Here is a 13,891-nt window from a genome sequence, read left to right on the forward strand (position 1 = left end):
GACTCTGCCATGTGGGCAGGTTACATCCGGTAGCCTGCACGTTGTCCAAAGTAAGAATGAGATAATAAGATTTATATTGGTAATCATTATATTTGGTGATTTTCAGACAATAATTTTCTAAATCCCTTTTCAAATTTTTACTAATATTTTGGTTTTTTTTTTGTTTGGGGGTTATACCTGGCAGTTCAGGGATTACTCCTGGTCCTGAACTCAGGGATCTCTCTTTGTGGGCTCAGGGAGATGGTATTTCAGGTATCAAACCTGGGTCAACTCTGTGCAAGGCAAATGCTCTACCATCTCTACTATCTCTCTGGCCCCTACTTTGACTAATATTTTAATGAGAATATAAAGGCCAAGAAACTTCTTTGGAAGTGCCAGTGATCTCTTACCAATCTCTTTTTCTTTAGATACTGTCAGATGCGACACAACCTCTTGAAAGTCAGAATTTTTCTCCTGTGGTGAGAGATGTAAGTTATAAAACACTGTTTTTTTCAAAACTATATATATATTTTTCACCACCATTCTCTCTCCTCTCGCATCTCCTTTATTTCTTTCTCTTATTCTCTTTCCTATAAATCTCTATCACTGTCTCTTTTATTAGTCATGAGTCCATGTTTGTAGGACTAAATTGTGGATACTAAAGAAATGTCTTGTGTCATATACATTTAGGCAGTGATTACATCCAATGGTATATTGACTGATAAGTATAAATATATCCAGAAACTCCGAGAGAGCAGGTAAGCATCACTCTTATCTTGGATCTGATGAGTATTTTTAAATGCTTCAATGTGAGTTTATATTAGATTTATACAATATGTAAATTTTAAGAATGTCTGTAAATATAGAAAATTCAAGCAAAGTGAATGGCTGAAACCAATATGAATTATGGTTCCCTCAATTGTATTACATCATCATTTTGGATCACTAATGCCTTATTTAAACTGGTATGTGAATCCAAGAAGTACTTTTGATGGTCATTTACTCATTTTCTAGCATTTTGTATATTTTTATGTCTCACTTATTTTCTGAAGAGAAAATGAGCACATAATCCTTCTGATGGTGCTTCCACTCTGGTTTTCATTTTTGGGCTTAGATTTCCCTTTGTTATTTAGTATGTGGGACGGTGAAATCAGGGTTAGAAATTTCAAAAAGCAATGAGGAAAGATAAGGGTCTAGGTTAGTTTTGGCTGGGGATTCTTATTTGGAGAGTAAGAATTTCACAAAGTTAATGTGGCAAATCCAATCTAGGTAGTTTTCTTAGAAAGCTACCTAACTAAGACCCTGTTTCCTAAATTATTTTTACTACTCAGTGTTTAAAAGCACTGACATTTCATTGAATATTTTGGCACTCTTCAGCTGATGGCATTTGATACATGTTGATATCAAGTCATGAGTCACAGTAACAAAACAACCCACGTACTGAATCCAAAAATTATTGAAGAAAAGTTAAAAACAAACTAATCACCCCCTTGAGTTTTCAATTTCTCTGCTTAGAAGAAGCAAATAAGAGTCCTGTCCTGAGCAAGTATTAATTTTTACAGTTACCTTTTATGTAATGAATAATAATGTATTATTGAATAAATATCTGGACATAGATATTAAGAATGTACAGCTTTTAATAACCTAGCTAGCTATTGAACTCATGAGAAAAGTTTTTATAGGGCAAGCTTCAAATGTGTTTGTTTTTCATAGCTCTGTATATCTTTGGTTATAACCCAGCTATACCCTCTTAGATTAGATTACTAATCCCAATTTTTTGTCTGGCAAGACCACTCATGAAAATATTTTCACTTTTGTACACCAGATTTCAAGTAGCAACAAGGTCTGATCATCTCCAATTGCCAAGACTTCCTGCTCTCTTTCTAGGTTGAATTTTGTGCCAAGAATCTGATAATGAAGATTGCATTTAAAAAATATAGTAGTTTAGGTAATATGGTAACAATAGTTATAATATTCATGGTTTTGATGTATGAAGTTTCAACACCACCAAAGTGCCTAAGATCCTCCAAAGATTGCATTTTGATAAGAAATATAATTTTCTTATGTTCTCTTTATTATTTAGCACAGTGATTTAACCTGGAGTGTGGCATCTGGGGTTGCTGATGGGGTGGGTAGTATGAGAATCTAGTAGCGAATTTTTAAAATTTTATTTTGAGTATTTAATTTTTTGACATTGAAGTAATGTGTTGTAGTTATACAAATTAAAGAGTATTGCTAGAAAGGATAAATAAAAAACAAATAATTGTAATTCTTCCTGGGGGAAAGGGAATGAGTGGTTGGTAGTGGGTGAGGTTGGAATGGGGATGGTATTCAAAGGAATGCTTGCCTCATCAATAAGATGTTTTGGTGATGGAGAGGAACATAAATAGTCTATATATACATTTATATTTGTTCATTTATAAATAATAAAAATATTAACGCGAGAGACATCCTGCCCTCAAAAGTTCCAACAATAGAGTCTGTTGCTTAAGAATCCCTGCACTAGACCATTCCATGGTTTTACATTGGTATCTATCTGGGTATTGAATTCAAAAGACTTTTAATAAGGTCCTTCTATACTCTAGGCAAAATGTGTTGAGTATTAATGAATTTAAGGGGTTGTTTAGAACTTAGAAACTTTCTTAGAGTACCTAATATATAGTCAAGTAAGACCTGTCAAGAAAGTGCAATATCCAAATAACTGTTAAAGAGTGAAAATATTGCCAAGTACTTATCATAGAATTTCTCTCCTGGACCCATGAGTTCAAAGTACTGGCTTTAACTTTTCTTAAGTGACCTTACAGGTAAATGGCAATTCAATGTAGATAATGATTGCTTTATGTTATTCTCACTTTGGATTGTTGTGGAATAATTAGGGTTTCTGATGCAAAACTCTAGAATGATTTTGTACCATTTTCCTTAGAATGAACATGAGAACAAATTATTTCTTTTGAATAAGCTGAGTATTGAGTAACCCAGCAGCAGAACTTCACTATATATTGGGAATTGATGAGTCTCTGGCCAAATATTTCAGAGATATTGAATTGAAGACTATTGTAGATTGTTCATTGTGTAAAGTCTAGGTAATTAAAGAAAACTGTTGGTATATGGAACTCCTGTTAAGGTTATTATTATAAGAAAATGAGAAAAAAGTATTGCTTACTAGTCTAGGTTTTAGACAATAAAATTTGATTCAGAGACAGCAAGATTCTGCTACTCAGCAACTTTTGATAAGTTAATACCCCTATCTGTCTTTTATTTTTTTGATAGGGAACGCACACAATCACATTCAACGAGCACCAAGAAAAAGGTCTTGGTTCTTGGAACTGGTTATGTCTCAGAGCCTGTTTTGGAATACCTGTCAAGAGACAAAAATATTGAATTAACAGTAGGTAAATAAGATTTAATTTTTGAAGAATGAAGAAATTATTTCAATGCTTATCTTCTCTGGAAATTTTGGGTGATTTTTATTTTTAATTCATTTTTATTTACAATTTTGAAAATTATTTTAAAGGTATAATGGGTTTACTCTAAGTCATGGAAAGACATAAATTTTTTTACTTTTGAATTTTTTTTGGGGGGGGGTCATACCCGGCGATGCACAGGGGTTACTCCTGGCTCATGCACTCAAGAATCACTGGTGGCAGTGCTCGGGGGACCATATGGGATGCTGGAATTGAACCACGGCTGGCCGCATGCAAGGCAAACGCCCTATCCAGTGTGCTATCACTCCAGCCCCCTGACTTTTGAATTCTTTAAATAGGTTCTGACATGAAAAATCAACTTGACCAGTTAAGAAAGAAATACAATATTAATCCTGTTAGTATGAACATTGGCAAACAAGAAGAGAAATTGGGTTCCTTGGTGGCATCACAGGATCTTGTCATCAGGTATCTGACAATTCATTAACCATGCATTTTGTTATTGTCGTCTCTTTCCTTATTTTCCTGTTCTCTTCTCTCCTCTCCTATATGTTTTAACTAAAATGTACATATAAAAATGAGCTTATCATAGGTGCTCAACAGATTTTCACAAAATTAACCACTATGTAGCCATTGTTTTATCCAGAAAGAGAATACAATGATTTCCCAGAAGCGCTTGCTTTTCTCTCTTTGCTTCTTCCCATTTTCTAATCTCATTCCCACAGGTGAACATTCTCCTGGCTTCTAGCACACAGATTAAATTTTACTGATTTTAACTTGTACAACTGGAACCATTCACTGTGTTCATATTGTGTTTTCCCTTTTTCAATGAACATGGTTTGTGAGTGTTGTTTTTGCTGTTGTCTGTAACAGATTCATTCATTCATTCTCATTGTTGTGTGGCATTGTATGATAATATCTTTCTCCTTTTGACTATTGAGGGATGTACAAGTTGTTTCCTGAATTTGCCTATAATGAATTGACTGATATGGACACTTTAGTTTTTGTCCCTTCGTTATCAAGTTCTACCCATTTCTGTTGATTGCATTGAAGTAGAATTGCTAATTTGAGGTTTTCATGCTTACTTCATTTTACCAGATTTTTATTCCTTTGGATTTATAAGCCTTGCTAAATTAAATAGTTTTTCTAGCTTTCTCATCATTTTTATCTGATTATAGGAATAGATTTTGAAATACAATACTTACTGTTATTTAATACAAAATGTGAGTCTTCTAGATATAAAACTAAATGAGAATCAGTCTGTAATTAAACTTGGTTTTATTTTTATTGGAGGAAGTTCCCAGATGGTGCTCTTAGTGATTCTTGGCCAACTGGGTCAATGGTTCAGTGCTTCGGTTAAAAAGCATAAAATATTGATGTTGGCGAGATATGTACACAGTTTCATTTCACTTGATAATGAGCTAATTATTTTGAGAAATTATAAGTTCCAGGAAACTGGTTTTCTAGTTCCATTTTACATCAAACAAAAGAAAAATAATTATAAAGGACATATTTGTTAAATAAATAGGTAATGTGATAAAGTTCATAAGTTTAAAATATATTTTCATTGGTGCTATTAGATGATCAAATTGGCAATGAATTTATAGAGTTTAAGTATGGCTATTCAGTTTACAACATGCTTTTTCCTTGCCTATCGCATGAATGTTCTAATTTGTAATAACATTTATAAAAGGTCATTTTTATTATTATGCAGACCCCACCCCAAATTAAAACATCAAGTTCAGATTTTAGAAAAGGCTAAGTTGAGATTTGAGTGCAGCTTCCTTTTTTCCTTACCATATAGACTTTAATCATTTTGATAAACCTTTCACCAATCAATGGCACTGAAGCTTATCGCCTCTGTCATGTAAAGAATAGTGCCTATCTTTTAGTAGGGGTCCAGAGACAGAAAATCATAGCAGTATAGAGGTGAATAGAATAAATTCCCAAAAATGTTATAAAGAAATTGATAAACACAGGTAGAGGAAGGAGGTTTGGCTTTGGGGGAATCTTAGAAAACTTCTTGGGGAGATACCTTTCAGACATTTCTCTTGTTCTTTTTTTCCTTTTTATGGGGGAGGTGGGGGGAGACTCATACCTGGTGGTGCTTAGACCTTACTCCTGGCTCTGCACTAGAGAGTTACCCCCAGGGAAGGGGATAGAGGGATCATATGCAATGCAGGAATTGAACCTGGCCTGGCTTCCTGCAAGGAAAGTGCCTTACCTGCTTTGTTATAGCTCCGGCTCTCAGATATTTCTTAAAGGGAGATATAACCTGGATGCGGTGTGGTTGAAGGGAGACTCCAAATGGAAGTTTCAGAGCTAGAAAAGTAAAGTTTGTGAGCTAGAAATCACATAGCTTTTTTTTTTATACAGTCAGTGGAAGGAGACTGAGGGAGAAAATGGATTGTCTCTGAGAGTTATTCTTTAGGATTGAACTTTAGTCCAGATCAAAGTACATTGCAGTGGGACTGAAAGGAAAGATTCTGATAAATTTATCTCTTATTTTTAAGCTTATTGCCTTATGTGTTACATCCTATTGTGGCCAAGGCATGCATCGCAAACAAAGTTAACATGGTCACTGCAAGCTACATCACACCACCACTAAAAGAATTAGAAAAGAGGTAAGTAAGGGTGAATGATTATTAACAACAGAGAAGTTTTAAAATTTTAGGCCCAACTTTTCTATTTTCTATTTTCTCCCACTCAATGTAGTGTGCAAGATGCCGGCATCACAGTCATTGGTGAATTGGGATTGGATCCTGGTCTTGATCATATGTTGGCAATGGAGACAATAGATAAAGCTAAAGAAGTGGGAGCCACAGTAAGCATATCTCACACCCAAAAATCTATGTGTAAAACCTGCAAAGATCCAGGTTTTTGTGTACAAAAATAATATGTAGTTTTTGTAATTTCTATTAAGGATACTATCTTCTAATTTGTAACTCGAGGGATTGGAATGATAACTTAATGGACTAGAGTTCATGCTTCACATACAAGATTCCCGAGTTCAGTCATGGCTCTAGATTGATCCCCTGAACACCAAGAGTGAATCCTGAGCAATGAGTTGGGAGTAGCTCATAAGCACCACCATGTGTGGTCCCAAACCAGAAATAAATAAAAACTTGTAACTAGAAATATATGGTAAAACAAAATTCCAAGTCTTAGCAGTTGATTTTTTAGAGAAATAGATGCTATTATTAAATTTTGAAGTTCATAAAATATAATATCCTGGAGGTGAATAAGACTTAATGTTTTAAACTTGGAAAATATTTTTGAATATTATTACTGCATTACATTTTACATAGGATCTATTAGATATAAAGGTGTTATGAGTAGGATGAAATGTTTTAGAACATACATACATGCATGTTATATATATATATAGCTGATATTTGAATGTACATATACTCGTATAAACATATATGTGTGTACATTATATTAGTATATGTGTACAAAATATGTATAAAATATATATGCTGGATTCAAAAGTGAACCACAACTAATGAAGCAGAATTGCATTAATACTTGGATTTTTGACTATGAAAAACATGTTATACCCCAGAAGTTTAAGTATATATTTTTATATATGTACATATTTACAGTAACTGACTTAACCAAATGGCATGTAGCTTTAAGAATGTTTATGAAAGTCTTAGTAACTTAGAAAAGAAAAACTGTAACCAACTTACCTTACATACTCTATTGCACTTGTTTACTTAGATTCATTATTTTCTCTAAGTTTTTACTTCTTCTTAATGTATTTCTCCTTTAATTTGCAGATTGAATCATATATTTCCTACTGTGGTGGACTTCCAGCCCCTGAACATTCAGATAATCCTCTGAGATACAAGTTTAGTTGGAGTCCAGTGGGAGTTTTGATGAACATAATGCAGTCTGCCACGTATTTGCTCAATGGGAAGGTAAAAGCATGTCCCAGAGTTTTAGAGATAGTAAACTAGTAATTCTAAACTCTCTCTGATACCAAGAGTGTCGAGAGGGTTCATTGCTTGCCTTCCATTCTCTCCTCTGTATTTTCTAAGTATCACCGTATCACTGTCATCCTGTTGTTCATCGATTGCCTTGAGCAGGCACCAGTAATGTCTCCAGTAATGTCTTCGTCCTAGCCCTGAGATTTTAGAAAGTGCCACATTCGAGGCTCTTTTAGGGTCAGGAGAATGAGACCCATCATTGTTACTGGTTTGTGGCATATTGAATACACCACGGGGAGTTTGCTAGACTCTGCCGTGTGGGCAGGATACTTTCGGTAGCCTACCAAGTTCTCCAGAGTAAGAACTAGATAATAAGATGTGCTTCCGGAAGCTGGGTTTTATAGTCTCTGGGTCTTGGCCTTTGATGGGATTACATGGCCCCGGGGACAGTTGGTGGGTGTAACACCTACATACTGAAAGATGGGGGATCTGAGTGGAGGAGGCCTCAGTCCCAAACTAAGCAGACTTGGAGATCTAAGCCCCGGGTCTCGCACACCTGGGGTCCTCTGCCGGTTCCTTGATGCATGAGGCTCGTCCAAATGTGTGGATAGCGGTCTTAAGCATAGCTGTGGCTGGAACCAGAGGTGTTCAGCTGCTGGGGCTCTGCTCGGGGTGGAGAGGCAAACTCAACCCACCCTCCTTCAAGGGCCCCCGGTGAGGACAGCCAGGCGCGGAGGCAGGAGACTCTGTGCTGTTCTCTTCCGTGTATTTTCTAAGTATTTCTTTTAAACTTGGTGTGGCTTCCTCCCCATTCCTAGCAAAGCTTGTGTTCATGCTTTCCTCTTCTTTTGCCCTCTTGCATATTGCTTCGCCAGTTTGGAAACTCATGTATTCACTTCTGCATATGTAAATGTGCATCAGCTTTGGATGCATTTTAGCACATAGAAAAAATAAACCTTGATTTTTGGTTTGTGGGCTATACCTGGCAGTACTCCTGGCTCATTGACCAGAAGTAAGATTTATTGCTTTGTGAGTGCCCCTACCCTCCAAGTAAAACCCTACCCTCCAAGTAAAACCTCCAAGTAAAACCCCCAAAGCAAAACAGGATAAAAAAAATTGCTTAGGGGGCAGACAGACATTTCAGGGGTTAAGGTAAATGTCTTACATGCACCTTACTTAAGCAGTCCCTGACTCAATCCCAGGCACCACATGGTCCTACTGAGCATCGCCAGTTGCAGCTTTTGAGGTCCCCGGCACTACTGGGTTACCATGGATAGTCCTTAGCACCACAGGGGTGGAGCTGCACCACATCCTGATTTCCCACATGGAACCACGTCTCATTCGGTGCCCTGTCTCCTAAGCACCATTTATGAATCTCTCTCACCTCCTCAGATAGAGAAAGATTATTCCAGGAGCAGTACTATACATTGTCAGATATTTACATCTGTAAATATAATCACAACACCTGTAGAAAGGAGTCAGGCAACATAATTTCTTTAGAAAGAAAGTGGATGTTAGGGTCAGACTTTGTATTTTGTGTCCATGATAAAGGAGCCAGGCTCACAGCCTGAGCTGAACTCAGGTCAATTTACAAAAAAGCACCGAAAGTCTGTGCCTCCTCCCCAGAGATTCAAATTCACATGAGTTTAAGAACCTTTTAAAAGTTTCTTCGTGATTTGAATGTGTCTCTGAGTTGGAGAATAATTTAGTGACCGAGAGGACCAGATTTGCTTTTAAATGCTATGTAGCCATAGGGAAACTTGATTTTGATGCTGGAAAGATAAACTTACATATTTCTGGATTTGAAACAGGCTCTATAATTTCTAGTCCAAGTGATGATTTTCCTCAGAGTATCCCCAAGCAACAAGCGATTGGAAAGGTCATGTGGGCCTCACTTTCCTGACTGGAGACCGTGATCCTCCAGTTCTGTGTGGTTTGGACCACACCGCTCTTTCTATCTGCCTTTGCATTTCAATAGTCCCTTCCGCCTTCTATAGCTGTGGAGAAAAGACTGGCCTACTTTCGTATAAACTGACATAAGAAATCTTTCTTCCAGAGACACTACACCTACTTTCAGAAGGGCATATAAATGCTAGAGATGATTAGAAGAAAAGGGTCAGTAGAGTGCCAGCATATTACAGAAAGCACAAGGGACAGGCCTTTGGACTTCATTCAGCTCGCCATTCTGATTGGTGGCATTAGAACTATCATTTCATCTCTGAGCTGAGGTTTCTTGTTTAGAAATAAGCCTATTTATACTAACCTTGAAGAGCACTCGCAGTCACATTCAGTGAGGTCATGTGGATTGTACTCTGCCTGACAATTGATTGTCAGGCAGCATGTCCTAACCTCCTAACAAATATTAGCTCCATGATGAAACCGAAGGGGTGAGGGACTCCCCAAAGCCAGAGGTCATTTGCAGGAAGTAGATGTCACCAGCTTCTCTCCCAAGCTTTGAACCAGCTAAACAAATACTCTAGGCAAGGGCCTGCTTAGGTTGCACTACAAAGCACAGCATGAAGATAGGTTTTCTAGTTCTTAAGTAATGTCTGAAAGTTGAGATTGTTTTGCCCATGCGACCCCTCCTTTATAGGAAATCAAGAGCTGCTGTTTTTGCTTGCTTAATGCAAGACTTATGTACATTCCTGTTGATGTGATCTGCAGAGCTGTACTTGGTATTTCAGAATGCCTCTCAAAAATACTGATCAGAAATACTGATCTTGAAAGTCAAGACCTTATTTTTTGTAAGAAAATTTATTCAAGATGACTACATTCCTGGGGCTGGAGTGATAGCATAGCGGGTAGGTTGTTTGCGTGGCCGACCCGGGTTAGATCCCCAGCATCCCATATGGTCCCCCTGAGCACTACCAGGAGTAATTTCTGAGTGCAGAGCCAGGAGTAACCCCTGTGCATTGCCAGGTGTGACCCAAAAAGAAAAAAACATAAAGATGACTGCATTCCAGCATTTTACTAATCAGAAATAAATTCACTGGATCACTAGCCTATTGTGAGATTCTTGTGAAGAAAAGAGAGAAATGTAAACCGAATAATAATTACTCATTTATAGAAACTGATAGCTGCTGATAAACTGATTAACTCCTTAGTACAATTAAGGAGGTGGGGACTGGAGAGATAACACAAAGAGTTATCTTCATTGAGGCTGATCCCAGTTCAATTCTTAACATTGTGTATAAAGTCCCCCAGTACTACCAAGAGCATCCCTGAGCACAGGGCCAGTAATAACTCCTGAGCACAGCTGAGTGCAGTGCAACATTTCCTCCCCATTTCCTGTCTACCCTCATTCCCTTCCAGAAAGGCAGTAAGGTAAAGGAGAAAGAGCATAGGTGTTAGAAGTGAAATGATAGAAGCAAAATGATGGGTTTAAATCTGCTGCTGGATGGTTCTTTCAGTCTCAGTTTCCTCCTCTGAAAATAGGTAACTATATGGACTAAAGGCAAATGTATATAAGGCACTGAGTACACAATGTACATTGTATAAGTGATCACATAGTTCCTGTGTGTTTTTTATTTCTTTTAGAAATAAAGCTTACTATCAGTGATTCTCATTGAAGTTGTGGTGTGGTATGGTGTGGTGGTGGCGGTGGTGGTGGTAGTGTGTGTGTGTGTGTGTGTGTGTGCGTGTGTGTGTGTAGGGAATTAGGGGATTAGAGTTGAAGACACAACAGCCTGCACTAGTAATAAGCTATTGTTTCTACTGAATGTGTCTTTGATTCTGAGCATTATTGAGGCAGAAAAAAATTTCTCTGCCAAATAGAGAAATGTCTTTCTGACTTTATTCAATTCATTAATAGAATATTAAACAGAATAGGGATATTAATGAAATCTAAGATATGTCACTAGTATTTCAATGCTGAGTTGATATCAAATGATAGTTATTACTGAGGAATTTTGGTTAGGTGGCGACAATGGCTATCAGCTTCCATAGATTAATAATTTTTGTTCACCTTATATTTCTCTATTTTCTTCAAAAGAATCTTACAATAGACTAAGGATCCAATAGACTGTTTTCTGAACAATGAAATGCTGGAATGTAGTCATCTTGAATAATTTTTGTTACAAAAATAAGATCTTGAATTTCAAGCAAATAAACAGAACTTACAATTGTCAGGATAGAAGTAAGATTGTATAGAAGTTGCATAAAGATCAACATTTACCTTCTTATTATATTGAAGAAGGGAGAAGAGGAGGGACAGTCCAAGGGCCAGAAAAAATGCTTTGCATTCAGGAAGACTGTATTCTATGGGGCTTGGCAAGTCAAACAACCTCAAACACAGAGCTGGGAGTAGTCTCTGAGTGCCATGAGATCTGGCCTCAAAACAAATCAAGATTTAAAAAAATATGAATCATGTAGAAGATTTTTTAAAATTATTTTCCACTAAGGCACCATGGTTTATTCATAATAAAGCTTTGGCATAAATGTTCGAACACCAATCCCACCACTGGTGTCAACATCATTCCAGGAGTAGTTTTAGTTAGGAAATAAGGAAATAAGACAGAGAAAATCAGAAAGTGAAGGAAGAGAAAGCTTGCACTCTGGGCTGTGGGTGACTTCAGGATAATGCACCAAAAAAGTTTATTTTAAAGAGGCTGGATAGATAGCACAGTGGGCAAGGGACTTGTCTTGCCCACGGCCAACTGCAGATTGATCTATGGCCCACTCAGCACCACCATTAGTGATTCCTGAGCACAGAGCCAGGAATAATCCCTAAGCACTGCTGAGTGGGACCCAAAAACAAAAACAGAGACACACACCAAAAAAATGAGGGCCACTGCAGAGTCAGCTGGGAGATAGCTCAATAGGCAAAGAATGTGTGTAGCATGCTTGAAGCTGGGTATGTGCCTTGGGTGTGATCCATATAAAAGTGTAATAAGAAGATAAGGAAGAGTGTACAAATGGCCCCTATGCAAATATTTAATGTGCAGTCCAGAGAGTTTTACAACAAAATTCAGTGAAAAGCTTCCTCACTTCCTTCACTCTTAGAATATTATTATTATTAATATTATTATTATTATTATTATAATTATTATTATTATTGTTGGGCTGGAGTGATAGCCCAGTGGTAGGGTGTTTGCCTTGCATGCAGCGGGCCTGGCTGAGCCCAGGTTCAATTCCTCCGCTCCTCTCGGCGAGCCCAGCAAGCTACTGAGAGTATCTCGCCTGCACAGCAAAGCCTGGCAAGCTCCCCATGATGTATTCGATATGCCAAATACAGTAACAACAACTCTCATGATGGAGATGTTACTGGGTCCACTCGAGCTAATCGATGAATAACGGGAGGACCATGACTGTGATTATTATTATTATTATTGTTATTATTATTAGTATTATCAGCAAGGGGTGGGGGTGATTAGGAGATCCACTCCTGGCAATATTTTTGGAATTTTATGTTTTGTGGTGCTGTGCAACATGAGAATTTTTGTGGGGGAGAGGGCATTCCTGGTACAGTGCTCAGGGGAGGGACTATATGTCACCAGCGATTGAACCTTGGCCTCCAGCATGCACTCCAGCCCTTAAAGCTCTCTCCATGGCCCTACAGAGTTAACCCTTTCACAAAGAGACAGGGTCTGGTCTGATCATACAGTCAGCACAGTCTATTTCTTGGTGGACTTCAAGCTCGATACGAATACATTTCCATTTTCTCTCTTGATGCCAAAGCACATGGGTCCTAGTTGGAAATTCTTCACATCGGCTGAAATTTCCTTGGGGCAGATTGTGGTCCCTCAGATGCTTGGCAGCTCCTTTGTACAGTGCTGCTTCTTGCACACACTGTTAGTTAAACAACTGTGGTACAAACAGGACAAAATCTAGTTACACCCATGCTTCCAGTCGAACTCTCAGCCAGACATTATCACTCCAGGATGCTTTCCGTTCTCTCAAGGATGACCATATACCTTCCAAAAGGAAATAAACAGTCCTTTTATTGCGATAAGAAGAAACTCATGCTTTATGGCATTTGAGTATGTGTAATGAGAGCAATGTGGATAAGCATAGTAATGAGAAATCAAAAGAGCTTGGGAATTAGGGATTCCGCTCGGCAGCAATAAGGGCAGGGAGCCCTTTTCAGCTTCTCACTGTAAGTTCATTGGTTTGTCTTTGTTGCGAGAGGCCTTCTCTCTTTCCCCTGTCTCCGTATGCAGGCATAGTCTCACCAGTCCTGTCTAGCACGTGGTAGACATTCAACGGATGTTCATTCAGTGCTTACAGGATTGAATGAAAACAACAATCATTTATTCCTTACTCCCTCCACACTGAGTAGGGCCCTGAACATGCATAGCATGCAAATGCTGTACTTCAGTACATGCTTGCCAGAGACATGAAACGTGACTGGTATCTGATTTGGCATTTGTAAAGAAACGGGGGAGTAAGGGACACAGGAGAGTGAGACGATCACCATTGAGCTTAGTCTCATTTAAATGAGGACCTGTTGCTATGTAGATTGTTTATTTATAAACCAAACACATTTGGGGAAGAGTTATGGCTCTACTAGCAAAGCTCATGCCACATACGTGTGAGGTCCCATGTTTGCCCTCCAACACC

The 13,891-nt window shown here is 38.0% G+C and overlaps 1 protein-coding gene across 2 annotated transcripts in view; it reads left to right on the forward strand.

Moving 5' to 3' along the window:
- The window catches only part of AASS (aminoadipate-semialdehyde synthase), a 63,784-nt gene that overhangs the window by 34,776 nt on the left and 15,117 nt on the right, over nt 1-13,891 (forward strand). For both annotated transcript variants that reach the window (XM_056118105.1, XM_056118106.1), the window contains exons 12-18: nt 408-467; nt 670-737; nt 3,250-3,371; nt 3,743-3,869; nt 5,915-6,025; nt 6,117-6,225; nt 7,184-7,324. In XM_056118105.1, coding sequence (XP_055974080.1) covers nt 408-467; nt 670-737; nt 3,250-3,371; nt 3,743-3,869; nt 5,915-6,025; nt 6,117-6,225; nt 7,184-7,324 — 738 coding nt within the window. The remainder of the gene's footprint in view (nt 1-407; nt 468-669; nt 738-3,249; nt 3,372-3,742; nt 3,870-5,914; nt 6,026-6,116; nt 6,226-7,183; nt 7,325-13,891) is intronic.

Source organism: Sorex fumeus, unplaced genomic scaffold (assembly GCF_029834395.1).
Source record: "Sorex fumeus unplaced genomic scaffold, SorFum_2.1 ptg000037l, whole genome shotgun sequence".
Classification (NCBI taxonomy): domain Eukaryota; kingdom Metazoa; phylum Chordata; class Mammalia; order Eulipotyphla; family Soricidae; genus Sorex; species Sorex fumeus.